General features: G+C 54.6%; 1 protein-coding gene across 2 annotated transcripts in view; it reads left to right on the top strand.

Moving 5' to 3' along the window:
* Positions 1–15,983: 15,983 nt before the first annotated feature.
* Positions 15,984–18,642, top strand: part of PCDH19 (protocadherin 19) — a 59,628-nt gene continuing 56,969 nt past the window's right edge. The window contains exon 1 of one of the 2 annotated variants that reach the window (XM_030498208.1): positions 15,984–18,485. In XM_030498208.1, coding sequence (XP_030354068.1) covers positions 16,345–18,485 — 2,141 coding nt within the window. In that variant the 5' untranslated portion in view covers positions 15,984–16,344. The remainder of the gene's footprint in view (positions 18,486–18,642) is intronic. The other variant, XM_030498207.1, reaches the window with a different exon arrangement.

Here is an 18,642-nt window from a genome sequence, read left to right as displayed (position 1 = left end):
CCCCTTTGCTCTGTGCAGGGAAGAGAGATGGACCCCCCTGTCCCATTGCTGTCTATGGGGTCTGCACTCCAGGTCTGTTCTTGGTGAGGCATTGGCTGGCAAGTGGAAATTCCCAGGAGAACCCGCTTAACTTTGCTGTCACCTGCAGTGATTGGTTTCTGCCTGTCTCGCATGGTTTTGTGTCCTGTGAGAAAGTGCCTCTTTAGGGAAGCACATTTTTCTTGCTTACTGGGAGTTCCTGCTTGTCATTTTTATAAATCAGTGTTTATTGGCCTAATTATTGTAAATGCGGAGCCCAATAGAGGTGACTGTGATTGCAATATCTGATAATGAATTTTATAACAAACCTGCTGAGCCTGAAAGCTGCCAGCAGGAAAGACATTATGTCAGGTTAATGGCAGAGAGGAGAAACCTCCCCACTAAGCTGCTTTTTTCCCCTCTCCAAAGCATGAGGAGTCTCTGATAGAGGATGCTGGAGCACCTCAGGCTGGTCCAATGCTACACCCCAAAGCTTTTGGGGCTCCTTCATTGCCTTGCTCTGATGGGGGGATGCTCTGGAGGATGGAGGGCTGTGAGGAGGCTCAGCTCCTGTCTGTGCTGTGCAGACATCGGGCAGCAGCACCCAGAGGTGCTCATGCCTCTGCTCCCACTCCCTTCCCAACTGAATCCCACCATGCAAAAGCCAAATGCAAGGCATAGGGAAAGCAGCTTAAACAGCTCCTAAAGCAGCTCAGCTCCACTGCTGTAAATGGATTAATGTAGAAAATCAATGGAGCTCTGCAGGGGAAGGCTTTGCAATAGTGATGCTGGTGCCTGCTCTCACCTTGTGCCCTTATGTGTGCCCTGGGAGGGAGCAGGATCCCACCATGCATGGGGCTGCCCTGGGTCAGTCCTGCCCATGGGGCACGCTGAGGTGGAGCAGGTCAGCAGTGACTGTGCTGTGGGAAGTGATGCTGCTCCTGCAGGGTGCTGGTGTGAGGGTTTATGGGTGCAGAGACAGCCCAGTGTGACGCTGTGGCCACATGGCATTGGGAATGCTGTGGACCCATCTGATGCTCAAGTGAGGATGGAGAACCTGGGCTCGTGCTGGTGTGTGGTGCTTGCCCTCAGCTCCAAACACTGCCTGGCCATGGTGGCTCCCAGCTCTTGCTCTGTCTTGGTCCTCCTCAATGCTTGTGATGGTCCTGGTTGGATTGCCCATGTGTCTGCTCCTTGCGCATGGCTCTTCCCTTGATCGGCGGTTCAAAGGCACGATGGGCTTTCAGTTGATGTGTGGCAGGTATCGGCTTTGCTAAGCCTAGGTCTGTGCTTCTCCATGTCCCTCTGATCCAGGAGCCACCCCTCTCCTGCTGCAGGAGCTGGGGTGATCATAGAGCAGGATCAGACCCAGAGTGTGGCTTCACATCACTTTGAAACCTGGGCTTGGAGGTTTGCTTTAATTCCCTCACCAGCAGCAGCAATCAAGTGCGAAAAGGAGAGAATAAAGACTAGCAGAGCACATTTTCTCTTCAATAATGCAGAGAAACACGGGGAGGAAGATGTACAAATGTGATTTAGTCCTTTGCCCCTCTGTTATTGCTGCCGGTTGCTGGCATACCCCAGCTGGGTCTCGGGGGACCCAGGGAATTGCTTGCCCTCTGTAATGTGCGGGTGCTTGTTCTGAGCCTTCTCTCCCCAATCACCAGCAAGGGGCTGGAGCTGCTTGTTTTGTGCCTTAAATATTTGGTTGGCAGCTGCTGTGTTTGATGCTGCTCAATGTGGGAGCAAATTGGATTAACTGAAACATATTTACTGGGATAAGCAGGGGGAAAAAACCCAACTTGTGCAAGGTTGTTTGCAGGGACCGGTGCTTGTGGAAGGTGGTCAAGCTCCTGAGGAGTTCCTGTGGCAGGAAAAGCTCAGACCTTGGACTTGCTCTGAGGATGGGGTGGAAAAGGGGTATTGGGGGTCCACAAACCCATTGCCATCAGCTCTTCCCAGCAGGATCTTGTTGCTGACAGTGTGAACAGTGATTTACTGGTGTTATCAGCCATGCATGTGGGAAAGCTCATTTTCAACACATAAAGCTTTCAATAGTGCAGTCAAGAAGGGGAGGGCATGGATACCTCAGGAAAATTTCCAGAGGAATTTGGGAGATGTATCTGTTTGGATAAAGGACCAAGCACTGTACTCATCACACTGCAAACAGAGACCTGTGGTTTGGTTGTCTCTGCACCTGCAAATGACCCCCTCCTTGCCCAGCAGGGGACCAGGGCACAGGATTGATGCAGGCAGAAGGCTGGTGTCCATGGCTCTCCTGCCTGATGCTCAGCAAGCTGCCAGGGCAATATCCTGCCCTGCTCAGCCCACAGAACACTGTTATTTCATTACTCTCTTGTCATCTCCTCCTGGCTGATCCAGTTGCAATATTGCAGAAATAACTTCCCTCTGCTCCCTAAGGAGGAGCAGACCTGGGAGGCCAGGAGAGCCCTTCCCTCTCCTCCCTGCTCACAGTGGGCTGCGATCCCTAAGCCTGACAGAAGGTTTGTGAAGCCTTTGATTCCTCCTAACTCTTAGCATCAGGGATGCACAAAAAGCAGCTCGTGCAAAGCCTTCAACCATCATCTAACGCTTCAAAGTCCCAGGGCTGCTCAGCAAGGTCTAGATGAGGCCATGTCCCCATCCCAGACACCAGAATGTCACATTGGCCAGTGTCATTGTGGATCATTCCCCATTCTCTCTGTGTACCCAGCTTCTTTGGATGCTTGGCTTGCTTCTCCCCCAAGTCACCACTCAGACCTCATGCTGCTCCCCCTGTTTGTGCCATCCCAGTGCCCTGGTCCCTTTGGCTCTCATCCTGGCTGGAGCGTTCATAGGGTTCTGTTGTGCAGAGCCTCATTAGCCACGGTTAAACAAGGAGTCAGGTGAATTCCAACTCCAATTCCTGAAATACTGTTTTAGTGCATAATATATGTCCAGGGGTAAATCTCTGTTTCTATTTAAATGTGGAGAAGAGCGTGCTGCTGAATGTTAAGTACGTTATCACCTGCCTCGAGCTGGTGCAGCCTCCATTCGCTGCACAGGGGGTTTTATTCCCAAGCATAGTAGTGACAAATTACACAATCAATATGGACACTGATCCATGGTCTAATCTTGCTTAGCCCCGGTAAGCCCAGGATTGATCCAGATCTAATCTTGCTTATCCAGGCCAAACCTGGGAGCAGATCCAGATCTTAAGGTAATGCATCCTATGCAAATCCAGAATCACCCTATTGATTTCCTGGTGGTGTCACCCTGCTTTCAGCTTGCTGTGGAGGGGTTTATCGGTGTTATCTGCCCCTTGATGTGTAACGCAATCAAAGCAGCCATCCTGATGAATTGGTGGCAGTGAGTGCTTGGCATCCTTGGCTGCAGGGCTGTGGTGCCCTGCTCCAATGGGGCTTCCTACGTAAGAGGGAGGCACTTAAATGCTGGCTAGGAATCAAGGAATCCTCTGTTTGAGCCTCACCTGAGCAGTGAGAGCTTTTCCTTGCTGTCAGAAGTGGTCATGGAGCCATGCATCCCTATGGAAGGTGCAGTCTAGATGAGGCTCTGCTCCAGCCTCAAGTGCTCCTTGGTCTCCTCTCAGGCCCTGGAGGTCTCCTGACCCTCCAGCTGTGATTGCAGTGAGCAGAAGGGCTGTGACATCCCATGGTCTCCTTACTTTGCTGCATTGCTCTGCAGAAGCTGGTCCTTGCAGCCCATGTCAATGAGCTCCAGCAAGTCAAGGGGCTTCTGCAAGACCTTCCTTCAACTCTAATAGCTTCAGGAAGGGGAAAGAAGAAAGGAAGTCACCTTCTGGGGTGGAATTTCTCCAGCCTTTACTCAGCCCATTGAGGGATTTGTCAGGAACATGGACTGTGGTTTTATTCAGCTATTCCTGAGTTATACCAGTGCAGGGAAAATGGCATGTGTCACAGCTTAATGCTTTTCTGGTGTCTTTCTTTGCTCCCACGTTTGAAAACACATACCAGACCCCAAAATCTCTTGTCGAGATGCAGAACTTGCTTTTAGCTGGGTTCAGTGGAGACTCAGCAGCTGCTCCTGCATCTCGGAGAGAAAAGGGCTTGTGCTATTAACATGTCTAAAGACATCAGATGTAGAAACATGAAGGTCTCCTGCCTTTTAAGAGCTGCACTCCATGCCTTGGGCTCCTGGCTTCTGTGTTGGGGTGCAAACAGGTTGCTGAATTTAAAGGGGGGATTGTGCTCCAGCACCTCAAGGTGAGGGGCTCTCACCCATCCTGCAGCATTTACAGCCCCATGCAGGTGTATTGTCAGACTTTAAGTGCTGGGGGACTGAATCCTGCAGGCTTGGTGCCAGCTACATCGGTGCCTGCAGCCTAGCCCCGTGTTCTGCATTGCTTGGAGCCGGGAAGCGCTTTAGCAGTGTAAATATAACCCAGAAGGTTCTTAAACACTCCAGAAAAGCTCCCTGGGAAAATAAGCTGCTTTTCCCCTCCTTTCCCTCGAACAGGAAATCATTCCAGATCCATCCCAATGTGCTTTTCTCATCAAAGGGGCCACTTTGTGCTTCTGAATCCAAGGGGAGGGGATGGGAATAAAACAAATCTCTTTCAGAGTGCTGTGCTTGCGAGATGCATCTCCCGTGGCTGAATCCATCTGTGTTTCTCCTTTGGCGTGTGCAGGAGGATCTTCCCACTGCAGCTGGGCACTTCACAGGCATTAGCTGGTGCGCAGGGAGGCTGATGGGGCTGGAGCAGCCCAGGTTTCTATGGCAGTGTGTGCAACAGCTTCGCTGCTCCTCTTTCCAACTTGATCGGGAGAAATTGCTTTTGTCGAGTCTAATTTCAGCTGAGCTGAGCAGGATAAACAAAGGGAGGTGTGGGCAAAGCAGATGGTTTGTCACAGAGCACGGAGCAGGCAGGAAAACTGCACAGCTTTTTATAGAGTATAATGGCCTTTCCTTGCCGTTGCATTTAGCTATCCATCGCCATGTAATTCCTGAAATAAACTGGGTTTGTGCGACGTATGTGAAATACCCAAATGTTACAGTGGGATATTCAGTCCACACACAGCGGCTGGGAGCATCCACACAGCAGCTTCCTGCTTGGGTCCTTGTTTGGAATCCCACCATAGTGGCTGCTCATCCCAGGGATCTCACTGTGCTCCAGGTGGGACTTTCTTCTGCAGTTTGGCAGATGTGGCAGTGTCAATGATGTTCCTTCTTGGTGTTACCAGGATTAACAAGGGGTTTGGTCTCACCCTCTGGTTCTCCCTTCTGATTGCACTCAGACTTCTTGGCACAGGTCAGGGATGTGGCTGAAGAAGCAGGACAAGGAGACATCTCATGGCCTTGCTCTGCATGGTGGCCTGGTGTACATGGAGCTTTGTTATCCACGCAGCTATTGACGGAGAAGCAGTGCTTGGTGCCCACAATGACCTCCCACCCCATTGCCTACCCTGGTTTAGGTGCTCCTACCACATGTTGTGGTGATGGGGTGTCCTCTCATGCCCTCCACTACATGATAAGGAGACTTCCCCAGTGCCATCAGCCTGTCCCATCACTGCTGTGGGTACAGGCAGGGCTGGCAGGAGGCTGCCTGTGTCCAAGTGCCCCTGAGTCTACTGCTGTGGCCCCGTGTCGGACCCAGCTGGGGAGCTGTGATCTTTCCCAGCGCCGGTGCTCTCGGGGGCATGGCGCAGATTGCTGGGTATTTGTTTCAATAAGAACCACGCTGGTGTTTGCAAACCCTTTTAAATTGCTCTCAGCAAGCGCTTGTGTCTGGAGCAAAGCCTGCTCGCAGCAAAGCCTGCAGGAAGAGGAGGTCTGGGGGGTGGTGGTAGGAGCCTGAATCCTTGCCAGGTTTCCATCCTGCAGAGCGTGCCGGGGCCGGAGCAGGGATGTGCTGTGGCTGCTCGCCTTTGAACAGCAGTCTCTGCTCCACAACATCCCCATTAGAGCATCTCTGTGCAATTTCACATAATGAGCAAATACGAAGGAAATCAAAGTATGTTTGAACTCTGTTAATGAATAAAAAGAGGGCTAAATGCTTCCAATAACCTGTTCGCTGCAAATCTGCACAATGCCTAAACCTGCTTTGCCTGTATTGGCTCAGGATGTGCTGGTGCCCAAAACCGTGACAATCTCAGTGCCTGCATGATGGCAACAGCCAGACCCGGTGGGCAGATGGTGGTGGCTGTGATTTCTGGAGATAGGTGACTTAGAACCCGAGCGTGTTTCATTTCCATGCGTGGCAGGAGCATCCCCTTGGGGAGCGCAGCAGGGGACAGCCCCCTGTGCTGCCGGCCTTGATAGCAGGGAGGAAAGGCAAGATATGCTTCCAGGCTTGGAGGGAAACACAGTTCAAAGCAGGCTCCCGGGGGGAACTGGCTCACATTGAAGAAAGCAGTCCCTGTGGCATTTATGTGCATTGCAAGAGGACTATTTAGTGTTTATTTCCCTTTATTTGTTGCTCACAGGAGGCTGAGCAGTGGCGTTGCTGGCTACGTAGCCATCCCGATGTGGGGTGAGCCTCAATTCCCGGCTGTGCAGGCAGCCACAGGCTTTGTTTGGGAAGGCAAGCAGGATTCCAACGAGCTGTGTTTTCATTCTTCAGGGCTGGAAACCTCATCTTGGCCATGGGCTGGTTGCTCAGGCCTTCCTCGATGGACAGACACACACAGAAGGACAGTTGATTTAGCTCTGTGGTGCATCCTCCCAGCTCAGTGCAGGTTTTGGGATGCCTTGTATGGGTGATGTCTCACACCAGTGGCTTTTCCACCAGAACCCTCGGTGTCACCCAGTGCCAACCCTGGCTCCACAGCTGATTACTTGCTAATTAAAGTGAATCATGATGACAGATGTTAAATCTCTGCCGGGGAGGGTGTGTTTGCACATAGTGCACCATGCAACTTTGCCACGTGGTCCAGGCTGTAACTGCTGCTTCCCCCTTTGAACATGGTATTGTTAACTGGAATGATGGCTTATTCCCTGGCTGCAGGAGATGGCAGTGGGGTGTCTGTCCCTGCAGAGCTGGCTTTGCTGCTCCTCAGCACATCACATGTTGGAGCAGGTCTTACCCAGGCAGCTCCTGTGCCAGGCAGGACTCTGTGTCCCCCCTAACTTTCAGGGGTCACCCATGATGGTGGGAACATGAAGTTTTGAAGGATGCCCTCAAATTGACCAGTCCTGTTTACATCACCTGTAAACAAGAAGAACACAAACAGATGCATCTGTTACTGTTAATAGATTAAAATTATAGATGATCACAAAATAGCACCGTACAGAATAAGTGTTTAGCTGATGTAAACTACTTTTTGCTCTGTTTTCTTCCATTAGGCACTGACCATTTACCCCAGGCTGAGCTCTGTCCCCACAGAACACCGGAGCTGGCTGGGGAGCAGCAGGCTGAGTGAGACAGCTCTCCTGCTGGATTGAGGTGAGATGAAGTGGGAAAATCAGAAGGACTGTGAGATGGAGGATGCTACTTGCCATGTTATCTCCAATTCTTTAACATAATAATAATAAGGCAGAAAGCTTGTCCCACCTGATTTGTGGTCTTCTGTTCTGGGCATCATTTGCTTCAGGGCAGGATTTGGCCTGCAGACCAGCAAAAGAAGTTTGCAGCATTGACAACAACACGATGTGATTCAGAAGAGATCCCTTAAACAAGGTTATTACTCATTTTACCAGGCACAGCTATCCATGACGGTTAATAAAACACCACATAAGTGATTCTCAGCCCGATCCAAACAATATATCTTGCGGCCCAGCTGGACTCATTTTTATTCTTACCTCTCACTGGAGGATGTGCTGGCATCAGCAGACACCGAGATGTTGGTACCTGATCGCATGGACAGCCAAGATCTGCTGCTTTCCAAGGGGATGAGTGATGTGAGCTGTTGGATAGGAAGCAGTTGCCTCCTCCTTGCCATGTCCTTCTCCGAAGGACAGGATCCATGTTGGCTGTGGTCCCAGTGGAAGGAAGCTCCGTCCGGGCGCCCATACTTGCTCCATGACGGGAGGGTGGCCTCTCGATGGACCATCCTTCATGCTTTCCATCACTGTAGCTGCTGTTTTGGCTGACTGGAGGGTGATGTCTCATTGCCCTGCAGCAGATGAGGTTTGCAGGCTGGGGATGGGGACGAGGACCAGCCTGGGCTGCAGGAAGAAGGCTTTGTCCCGACAATCCTGCTGGAAATGAAGTCCAGGGATTTGCTGTGGAGATGCACCTGATGCAAGGCTGGCAACAAGGCTCCCTTCAGGACAGGAGCCAGCCATCCTGCCTGCATGTTATCCCTGCATCCAGCACTGCGCCTGCCCTGCAAGGCACCGGGAGCAGCTTGAGGAGCACCAGGGAAGCAGCAGGAGCCGTTCCCTGCCACGATGTGGTTATCCTACAAACTAGGAGCTCGTGGTACCCATCAGTGCTGGAGTTGCCAGCACTGGCTCTGGGCATGCCGATGGCTGGCAGGGGGACTCTGCTCCATGCTGTCCATCTGGAATCTTCATGAGACACCATGTTTAGTTATCACCATGACAGAACAAATCCTAGCAGAGTATTAATCACCGGCTTGGAACAGCATCCACCCTGGGTTTAGTTATGGCAAACTATGCCAGGCCTTGTCTGACACCGTGCAGCCATTTGAAGAGGCCGTGATTCTAGGGATTGCTAGGCATTTTCCAAGCCTTTTCTCCCTTCTCTCATAGGCAATGTATGATATTCATGTCTCTGAGTGCTCTGCTGAAACACCACCCTTATCTTGGCTGTGCTATGGTGCAGGTGAGGTGCCCCAATGTGTGAATCTCGGTTTGGTGGGTGAAAATGATCCATGTGGTGATGCTGCGGGGGAGATGAGGCTTTGGTGGGTGTATTCTGTGACTTCCCTATGCCTGCAGTCACAGAAGGGAAGGAGGGGAGCATGCTGGGACCGGTGCCTGGACCACTGACTGCAGGCACAGGATACAGGCAGCATCTGAAACACCAAACTGAAGGATGCTGCTAAGCCAATACCAGTGAGGATCCAGAGCCAGGATCCTGGATGCAAGCACCTTGGTGGGATGTCGGATGGAGCCGGAGCCTGGCCCCACAGCTGCTCCTCAGCTGGTGCTACACGTCTGCATCGTCTGCTCCGGAGCCGATGAGGAATGCTGGTGGAATTTCCCAGCTGGTGCTCGGCGCTGTGGCAGGAGCTGTATATCCCAGAAATGCTCTCTCCTGTCTGCTGCCTGCTGGGCAGGAGGTTTGTGGCTCCGCTGGGAAAGTGAGTGAATGTTTAGGAGCTGTCAGCTCTCTGCCAGGGCCAGGTACCCGATCCCTGCTGGAATAGGGAAGCGTGGCAGTTTCTTTCCCATCCCGTAGGGTCAGCATGTGGGGAAAAAAGGGGGGAGAAAAGTAGAAAGGAAAATGTAGAACAAGTGATTTAGTTGTGTTGGTGGCTGGTTTGAGGGTGGAATGGATGTTGCTGGAGCGCTGAGCAGTTGGCTGAGCTCTGTGTGTAGCCATTCAGAGCAGACACACTGCTCTGTTTCTCTAAATCACTGTCCTTCCCCTGGTGTCTCTATTCCCCCGACCTTTGCAATCTGTTTGCCCATGCAAGGGCCAAGAGGCTGAATTAAGATGTGCTATTTGTAAGCAGCGCAGGAAGAGCAGAGATTCTCCCATCATCCAGGATAACCTCTGCCAGCAGGGAAAGGGGCTCCTGCAGAGCGAAGTTTGGTTGCCTCTTAACTCATCCGTGGCATTGCTGTCTTGTAAACCCCGCGGCCGTCTGTTCTTCACCCGTGTGGGTACCAGCACGCATGGTTTGTAAAGCCAGGCAGGCATCCAAGCCCGCATCCTGAAGATCTACCACACAACTGTGCTCTGAGCTGCATTGCAGCTCCCCCGGCTCCGGCACGCTCCGATGGCACAGATTGCAATTGCCTTGTGCTTCCTTGTCTACCCTCCCTCTTCTCTCCTCCTCGCTTTTAATCTTTGCTTAACTTGTTGTGCAGGCAATTGCGTGGCATTTAGTGCGTGGTGATGTGTGTTTGGGGCCTGTGCTGGAAATACGGCTCATTATCTGGAGTGGATAATATTAAACACTTTTCTCTGTTGGCCATTTGATCGCAAGGTTATCCTGGTTGATGGGTTTATACGCTGGAATTGCTTGCAAGGGAAATATTTAGCCAGCACAGCTGGAACGTGTGTCTCCCCACAGGCTGCTAGTGCAGGTGTGCTGTGGCAATGGGGGAGCATCCCGGAGGGGGACCAGCAGCTCTTTTCAGACCCTCAGGTCACCTTTTCTTGTGAATGATGGGATTAAATCAACCGAGCCACACAGCTCTTCTTGGTATGACCCTGCAGCAGGCAGCTGGTTGGCTGTTGGTCACCTCTGAGGGTGCTGTTTGGTGCTGGGTGCTGACCTGGGTGGTGATGGGGGCTCTGTAGCATGCCCGGTGCTCACCCTATCCCCTGTCCCAGTGGGGACACCCGTCACCCTGCTCCATCCTGGCCTCTCGGCTGTCACAGCAGCAGAGATGCTGATTCTGGCAGTAACTTCTCATAATGTGCCCTCTGGGAAATGGCTTGAGAGCCATCAGGTAGACACTGCGTAGTGGTGGGACATGGGCCGGCGAGGTGGGGGGAAAGGCTGCATCACCTATTACAGCCCCCTGAATCATGCAGCATGTTTTGCTTTGTATCTTAATAGACCATATTAATACACTGGCACAGGGTGCCCAGAGAAGCTGTGGCTGCCCCATCCCTGGCAGTGTTCAAGGCCAGGTTGGACACAGGGGCTTGGAGCAACCTGCTCTAGTGGAAGGTGTCCCTGCCCGTGGCAGGGGTTGGAACTGGATCAGCTTTAAGATCCCTTCCAACCAAAAGCATTCTGTGATCTATTCTGGCTGTCTTCCCCTTAACACTGCCCAGTGCAGGCTGCTGTAGATCAGCTCCCCTGCGCTGCCTTCCTTCCCATGGGATGTGCCTGCCAGGCTCCATTGGTACCTCTAGAAAGCACCATCCTATTACTGCTGCCTCTCCCCGCTCTTTGCTTCCAGGCAGACTGTGCACATCAGGAGTGGTTCCAGCAGGTTTCCTCTGGACCAGCACCAGTGTGGGAGCAGAGAACCAGCCCTGCACCTGCCACTGCTTTAATACAGGCTGTAAATCAGATTATAACTGCCTGTCTGGCTCTGCATTGTGTGCTCCATGATTATTCAGCATTATGTAATCTCTGATAAAAGATGCTGCATCAGTAAAAGTGAATTAAACTATTGAGTGATAGGAGCTTATCGAATCGCTCGGAGTGATGCTGGTCCGCCCTTCGGCTCTTTAACCTCTGCCGTGGCGCTGCCCTTGCTAACAGCCAGGGAACCTTGCTGACTGGGGTGGAATTGTGGCACTACAAATAAAGTTACATCTCAGCTCAGAAAGACAGGGGGGTTTGTAGTCTAAAGACTCAATATTTTACAGCAGCAGTCCCTTATCTGCATCGTGTGCAAACAGAGTTAGAGATGTCTGCGAGGCTCATGGATGCTTCATAAAGTTTGGCTCTTTGAGTGCTGACGGGCAGAGCTGGCTGGGCTGTCTTCATTCCCAAACCTCTTGAGAGTGGACATGCACTGAATTTCCACATCAGGAGGGGAAGAAAAGTGTATTTAGTTCTAAGCTGAGCATTTTGTCTTATTTTCCAAACACCCTCTTTATGCAAAGTATTGTCTTTTCCTCCTTTTCAGGCCTTCTCCGCACACAGCAGCTGGCTGATGGCTGAGGGATTTTGCTGTGAGTTTTCCTATTGCTTCATTTTCTTTCTCTATGCTATGGGGTTTTCCTTCTTTCTACTTTGCTGTGATATTAGAAACATTGTTAGGGGAGAGGAGAAAAAAGCAGCACAAAGCTAAACTGTAACTCCTGACACCCAGATGCTCTGAAAAGCTTTCAAGTTTTGCAGAACTGGATAAGCAAAGAAAGAAGGGAAAAAATAAACCTACATCATTTATTTGACTTCACCCAGTAGCTGAAAGGGAAAGGTGCCGGTAAAGGGGAAAAACAACACTTCAGAAATGTGAAATTAAAAGAAGGGCTCTGAAAAATTAAAAAGATAAAGCTGGTCTTTGATGTTTAAAACAAATCTCAAGATTTAGGTCTATTTTGTGCGTGTGTTTTGGAGCAATGGGGTGCTGGGGGAGATGGGTCCAAGTAGGTTTGCTCCCCATTGCTGCAGCAGTGATAAGGATGGGCAGGGCACCAGGAAGCCTTTGCTGTGGAGGGAGGCAGGGTGGGTGTTGAGCCCGACACCCCCCAGCCTCTGCAGCAGCACATCTGGAAGGGGCAGGCAGGAGATGACACAGATGAGAGCATCGCGCTGCCCTGTCTGCAGTGTCATCCCGTGCTTGTCCCTCCCTCTCACCCCCCCTGCACAAGGGATGTTTAATAAAAAACCTCAGGCTTGACAGCCTGCTGATACCATAGTTTTAAATATACATGTTCGAGATCCTGAGATTTACTTACTGACAGGTACAAGGGAGACAGCTCTAAGTGCTGGGCTGGAAAGTCATTCGCATTAGCACTCAAACAAAGGGCTGCAAGTTGCACCACTTGCTTTTAATTAAAAGCTTTCCTTATTTTACAGCGTGGGCAGAGCCAGTATCTTCATTACATGCTTCCTGTACCCATCAGTGAGCCAGGTGAGTGACAGGCCACAGTGCTGCTCCCTCCAGACCCACATCCTCATGCTGAGGGGCGGCATACTGGTACCAAGGGGGATGCTGCAGCTCCCCAGTGACCAGAGGAGGGTCATGAATGGGCTATGAAGAGCTTTTGCAGGGGGTTTGACCAAAGGGGGACATGGGGACCACCATGCCACCAGCTCCCTGCCCTGGTGCTGGGACACTGACAGGCACATCGTGACAGGAGTGTCAGGCTTTGGATAAACTAATTGTGTTGCAAGGAGCGGAGCGAAGCTTTTAGGTTTCAGAGCCAACGTGTGGCATCTTTATTAATGTGCCTACTTGAGTTCCCTGGGACGCGATGTTTTCTCCTCGCCCTGGCTATCCATCTGAACTGATAATAGGACTATTAATCCATTTTGTTGACAGCCCTCGCAGACCTCCAGTGAGGTGGGAGCTGGGGAGGGGTGGGCATGCAATCGACGGCTGTGGTTTGTTCCAAAGGGATCCTGTCACAGCCTCTGGCAAGCTGAGCGGTAGCTGGGGGTGAAAGGATGGAGCGTTAGCCAAGGTTATAGGTGCTGTGCAGCCTGGTTTCTCCTTGGTTACCTGGAGACCATCTGCAGAAGGCCACAGAGATATGAGTTCTAGTTCAAACTAGGTGATCTTTAAGGTCCCTTCCAACCCAAACCATTCTATGAGATGCACTATAGAGGCCAAACCTGCAGGAGACCTCGTGCTCCAGGGACACTGACACAGGAGTTACACACCACGGACCCACGCAGCAACCTTGTACTAGTCACTTAACCTGCCTCTAATCCCCCTCCACACCTCTGTGGAGGTGAAGTGTTCCTGATTTCAGGGCCTTTTCAAGCTACACAGGGCCTGGCACAGCATCCATTGTGCCAGTGATTTCCTTTACAGCAGCAGAACTAGATATTTGCAAAGGAGCACAAAGCGCAGGCCTGATATATGTGATGTATAAAGACAAATTTCAGTGGAAAAAGCTCTGGAAAAGAAGGTGCACCCCTGCCCAGCTCTCGCTCCTCTGCTCATCCCCTGCCAGGGGCTGATCCCTTTATATTCAGCCTGATCCTGTCTGGTTTTAAAATATCTCCAGGCACAGAACTCTTTCGCTCCAGGGAACCATGTCGCAGCCTCATAATTTTCCCTGTCAGCAGAGGGGATTTTTTCCCCTGTGACATTCCACCTAAACGCTCCATTTCTTCATTTCCTGTCATCCCTTGTGGTGATGCCCCTTGTACTCTCGACAATAATTCCTTCCTTCCCTATTTACTCCAGCCAGATCTGTAAGGCTCTTAGTTTGTCTCCCCATGGACAGCTCTTAACCAAGTGATATATATGTTTAAGCCTTTTAATCTGCCTTCAGAAATCAGTCTCTCCGTGCCTTTGATCACTTGTGTGGCTTCCCTCTGAACTGAGGCCAATGTGTCTGTACTGAGGGACTCCATGCTCCAGCATCCCGGTGCTTCCATGGGCCTTTGGAGCAACACCAGGGGCTGACCTGGCCCTGCAGGCTCCGGGGTCCCTGTTGCTGTCACACAGATCATCAGTGGGGTGTCACTTGGGTGCTTGGCTCAGCCACTGCTGCCCATCCCTACTCCAATTTGCACACAGTTGTGTCCCATTTGCACGCAGTTGTCCGAGGCGCGGCTCCGTCTGCTGTTTCCTGCCCACGTTTCTGATCTCACCAGGCCCTTTTGGTGTTAATTTTCTGTGCTTGCTGGAGTTCACAGCACCTCCCAGCATAGCATCATCTGCCAAATTCGTTAATGTGTAGTTTACTCCCTCTTTCCAGGTCATTAATGAGGGTATTAAATGAGAGCAGGCCTAACCTAGATCCCTGCAGTACCCCATAAACACCTCCCCCTGTTTCTAATTACCCTTTGTTTATGAGCCTTCAGCTAGGTTTTCAATCCACATGGATTTGAGTCATCAGAAAGAATTTTTCCGAAGAAGACTTCAAGGATGCGGGAGCAAAGGCTCCAGCCACCTCTCCACGTCCCATTCCCGGGTCACAGTGATCCACGCTGCTGCTTCCTGGGAAGGAAAACCTGGTAAAGGCTCTTCTTTCCTCCTTGTGCCTCATTCCCCTCCTCCGGGAGCAGAGGGACCCCGTGTCCCCCGGGGTAGGAGACAGGGGGTCCCGCCGGGTGTCCCGGGGCACGGTGTCCCTGGAGGTGGTGTCCATGGATGGGGGTGTCCCGAGGGATGGTGTCCGTGGAAGGAGGTGTCCCGTAGCCCGCCATGCACCGTGGGGACCGGACGGGTTCCCCGCTCCGCGGTGCGGTCCCCGCCGCTCCGCATCCCCGCGTTGGCCGCTAGATGGCACCGTTGTGCCTGGGAAGGCGCAGCGGGGCCCGACGGCGCGGCCAGGCCGGGGCCGGGCGGGGACAGACGGACGGACGGACGGACACACACACACACACACACAGCGCCGGGAGGTGGGGGGGCTGCACCGGCGAGGTGCCGGCTCCCGCTGCCCACCGCCCCGATGGGGCCTGCGCCTTAGCAGCTCTGCCCGGGCACCCCGTCCCGCTGCCTCCCCTGCCGCGGCGCCGGCTCGCCGCTATCGACCGGCGGGCTCCCGGGGCGGTGTGCCGCAGGGGCGCGCCGGCACCCGGCCCCCCCCCTCCACCGCTTGTAGCTTCGGGGCAGGGAATGGCGTGTCTGAGAGTGTGCAGCCGGGAGGCTCCAGGCTGGGCGCCGCCAGCGCCGGGGCAGCCCCGCCTCCGGGCCCGGGGACACCTTCCCGGTGCCCCTTAGTGAGGGCTCGGGGGCTTGCGTGCCACGGCGGAGACCCGAGGTAAGGCAGGAGGGTTTATTTCGGCTCTAACAGAAGACGGTACCGTGGTGCTTTCCCAATAACTGGGAGCGAGCAGCGAGCGCTGCCGAGGCTGGAGCCGGTTCCCGGGTGACCCAACCCGGCGGGCCGGGATGCGGTGCAGCCGGAGCACATTTGCAGGGGGCTCACTCCCCCTGAACGGGCCTCAGCGCCCACCCGCTGATCCACCTGCCCGGCCTCCGCAGCTCCCGGGGCGTTGAAGGAGGAACCGTCGGTGGCCGCGGGCACACGGCGGGTGCCGCATCCCAGTGGCTCCGCAGCGTGCTGGGCCCCGCGGGGCCGCCCAGCACCGCTCCGCGCCCCGCTCCCGACCGCGCCGCGCTCCGCTCCGCGGGTCGCGCTCCGCTCCGCGGGTCCCGCCCCGCCGGCCGGCAGCGCGGCTCGGCGCCATCCTATTGGCCGCGGCTTGGCGCGCCGGCCCCGCCCCCGAGCGCTCATTGGCTACGGCTCGCCGCTGCCCGCCTCCGCGCCGCCCGCCGGCGCTCCGGACTGCGGGCAGTGGCGAGCGGCCGCCGCAGCGAGCGCCGGCGGGAGCGGGCTCGGCACCGCTCGGCTCGGCACGGCACGGCTCGGCTCCGCTCGGTTCAGTTCCGCACCGCCCGGATCGGCTTCGCTCGCCGCCCCGCTCCCGCACGCCATGCCCGGCCCCTCCGCGGCGCTGCCGGCTCGGAGCGCCTGAGCGGGCGGCGTTGCGTGGACGCGGGGGACCGCGGCTCCGGTGCCCGCACCCGCCCGCCCGCCCGCCCGCCGCCGCCGGGGCAGCCCGGCGGGCGCTGCCCGCATGAGGGCGGCGGGGCCCTGAGGCTGGCGGCCGGCGGCCGTCGGGGCGCGGCGCGGCGGCGATGGGGGCTCTCCCGGCGCTGCTGGGGGCCGCCTTGCTGTGGGCCGGCGCCGGGGCCCTCGTCAACCTTAAGTACTCGGTGGAGGAGGAGCAGCGGGCCGGCACGGTGATCGCCAACGTCGCCAAGGACGCCCGGGACGCCGGTTTCGTGCTGGACCCCCGGCAGCCCGCTGCCTTCCGTGTGGTCTCCAACTCGGCCCCCCATCTGGTAGACATCAGCCCCGGGTCCGGGCTGCTGGTGACCAAGCAGAAGATCGACCGGGACCTGCTGTGCCGGCAGAGCCCCAAGTGCATCATCTCGCTGGAGGTGATGTCCAGCTCCATGGAGATCTGTGTGATCAAGCTGGAGATCAAGGACCTCAACGACAATGCGCCCAGCTTCCCCACCGACCAGATCGAGCTGGAGATCTCAGAGACGGCCAGCCCTGGCACCCGGGTGCCTCTGGAGAGTGCCTACGACCCGGACTCGGGCAGCTTTGGTGTGCAGAGCTATGAGATCACCCCCAATGACCTCTTTGGGCTGGAGACCAAGACGCGGGGTGATGGCTCCCGCTTTGCTGAGCTGGTGGTGGAGAAGAGCCTGGACCGCGAGACCCAGTCCCACTACAGCTACGTGATCACGGCACTAGACGGGGGTGACCCGCCCAACTTTGGCACGGTGGAGCTCAGCATCCGCGTCATTGACTCCAATGACAACAACCCACTCTTCGAGGAGCCGGCCTACACCGTCAGCGTGCCTGAGAACGCCCCGCCGGGCACACCGGTCATCCGCCTCAATGCCTCCGACCCGGACGAGGGCACCAACGGCCAGGTCCTCTATTCTTTCCATAGCTATGTCTCCGAGCGGGCGCGGGAGCTCTTCCAAATCGACCCGCAGAGCGGCCTCATCACGGTGAGTGGTGCCATTGACTATGAGGAGGGTCACGTCTACGAGCTGGACGTTCAGGCCAAGGACATGGGGCCTAACTCCATCCCTGCCCATTGCAAAGTGACCGTCAGCGTCCAGGATGCCAACGATAACCCTCCGCTCATCAACCTGCTCTCTGTGAACAGCGAGCTGGTGGAGGTGAGCGAGAACGCCCCGCCGGGGTACGTCATCGCCCTGGTGCGCGTCTCGGACCGCGACTCCGGGGCCAACGGGCGCGTGCAGTGCAAGCTCCTGGGCAACGTGCCTTTCCGGCTCCAGGAGTACGAGAGCTTCTCCACCATCCTGGTGGATGGGCGGCTGGACCGGGAGCAGAGGGACCAGTACAACCTCACCATCCAGGCCAGGGATAACGGTGTTCCCTCCCTGCAGGCCACCAAGTCCTTCACTGTCAAGATCACCGATGAGAATGATAACCATCCTCACTTCTCCAAGCCCTATTACCAGGTTATTGTGCAGGAGAACAACACCCCAGGGGCCTACCTCCTCTCAGTCTCGGCCAGGGACCCTGACCTGGGCCTCAATGGCAGTGTCTCCTACCAGATCGTGCCCTCCCAAGTCAGGGACATGCCTGTCTTCACCTATGTCTCCATCAACCCCAACTCTGGAGATATCTATGCTTTGAGGTCCTTCAATCACGAACAGACGAAGGCCTTTGAGTTCAAGGTCTTGGCAAAAGACGGGGGTAACCCCTCTCTGCAGAGCAATGCCACCGTCAGGGTGATTGTCCTGGATGTCAATGACAACACCCCGGTGATCACGGCCCCACCGCTGGTCAATGGGACGGCGGAGGTGTACATCCCCAGGAACGCAGGGGTCGGCTACCTGGTGACCGTGGTCAAGGCAGATGACTACGACGAGGGTGAAAATGGCAGACTCTCCTACGAAATGGTGGAAGGAGACAGAGGGTTTTTTGAGATAGACCAGGTCAATGGAGAGATAAGGACCACCAGAGCCTTTGGGGAGAATGCAAAGACAGCCTACGAGCTGATTGTGGTGGCTCACGACCATGGGAAAACATCTCTGTCGGCTTCCGCCTTGATTTTGATTTACCTGTCTCCAGCCCTGGATGCCCAGGAGTCCATAGGATCTGTTAACCTCTCCCTGATTTTCATTATTGCCCTGGGGTCTATCGCAGCCATTCTTTTTGTCACCATGATCTTCGTGGCAGTCAAGTGCAAAAGGGATAACAAGGAAATCAGGACCTACAACTGCAGGTAAAGACCTCTTTGTTTCTGTGCACCTGCTTTGATTTTTGCCACCACGCTTACTTTTCCCTTCGCTGCTGTATCCTTAGGGGGGCCTGGAGAGGGATAGATTTCCTTTAGGGATAAAAGTGAGCTTCCTCTAAGAAAATTCCCTGCGAAGCTTTAA

Source organism: Strigops habroptila, chromosome 9, assembly GCF_004027225.2.
Source record: "Strigops habroptila isolate Jane chromosome 9, bStrHab1.2.pri, whole genome shotgun sequence".
Lineage (NCBI taxonomy): Eukaryota > Metazoa > Chordata > Aves > Psittaciformes > Psittacidae > Strigops > Strigops habroptila.
The sequence above is the reverse complement of the archived record's forward strand: the minus strand, read 5'-3'. Positions and strand labels throughout refer to the sequence as shown.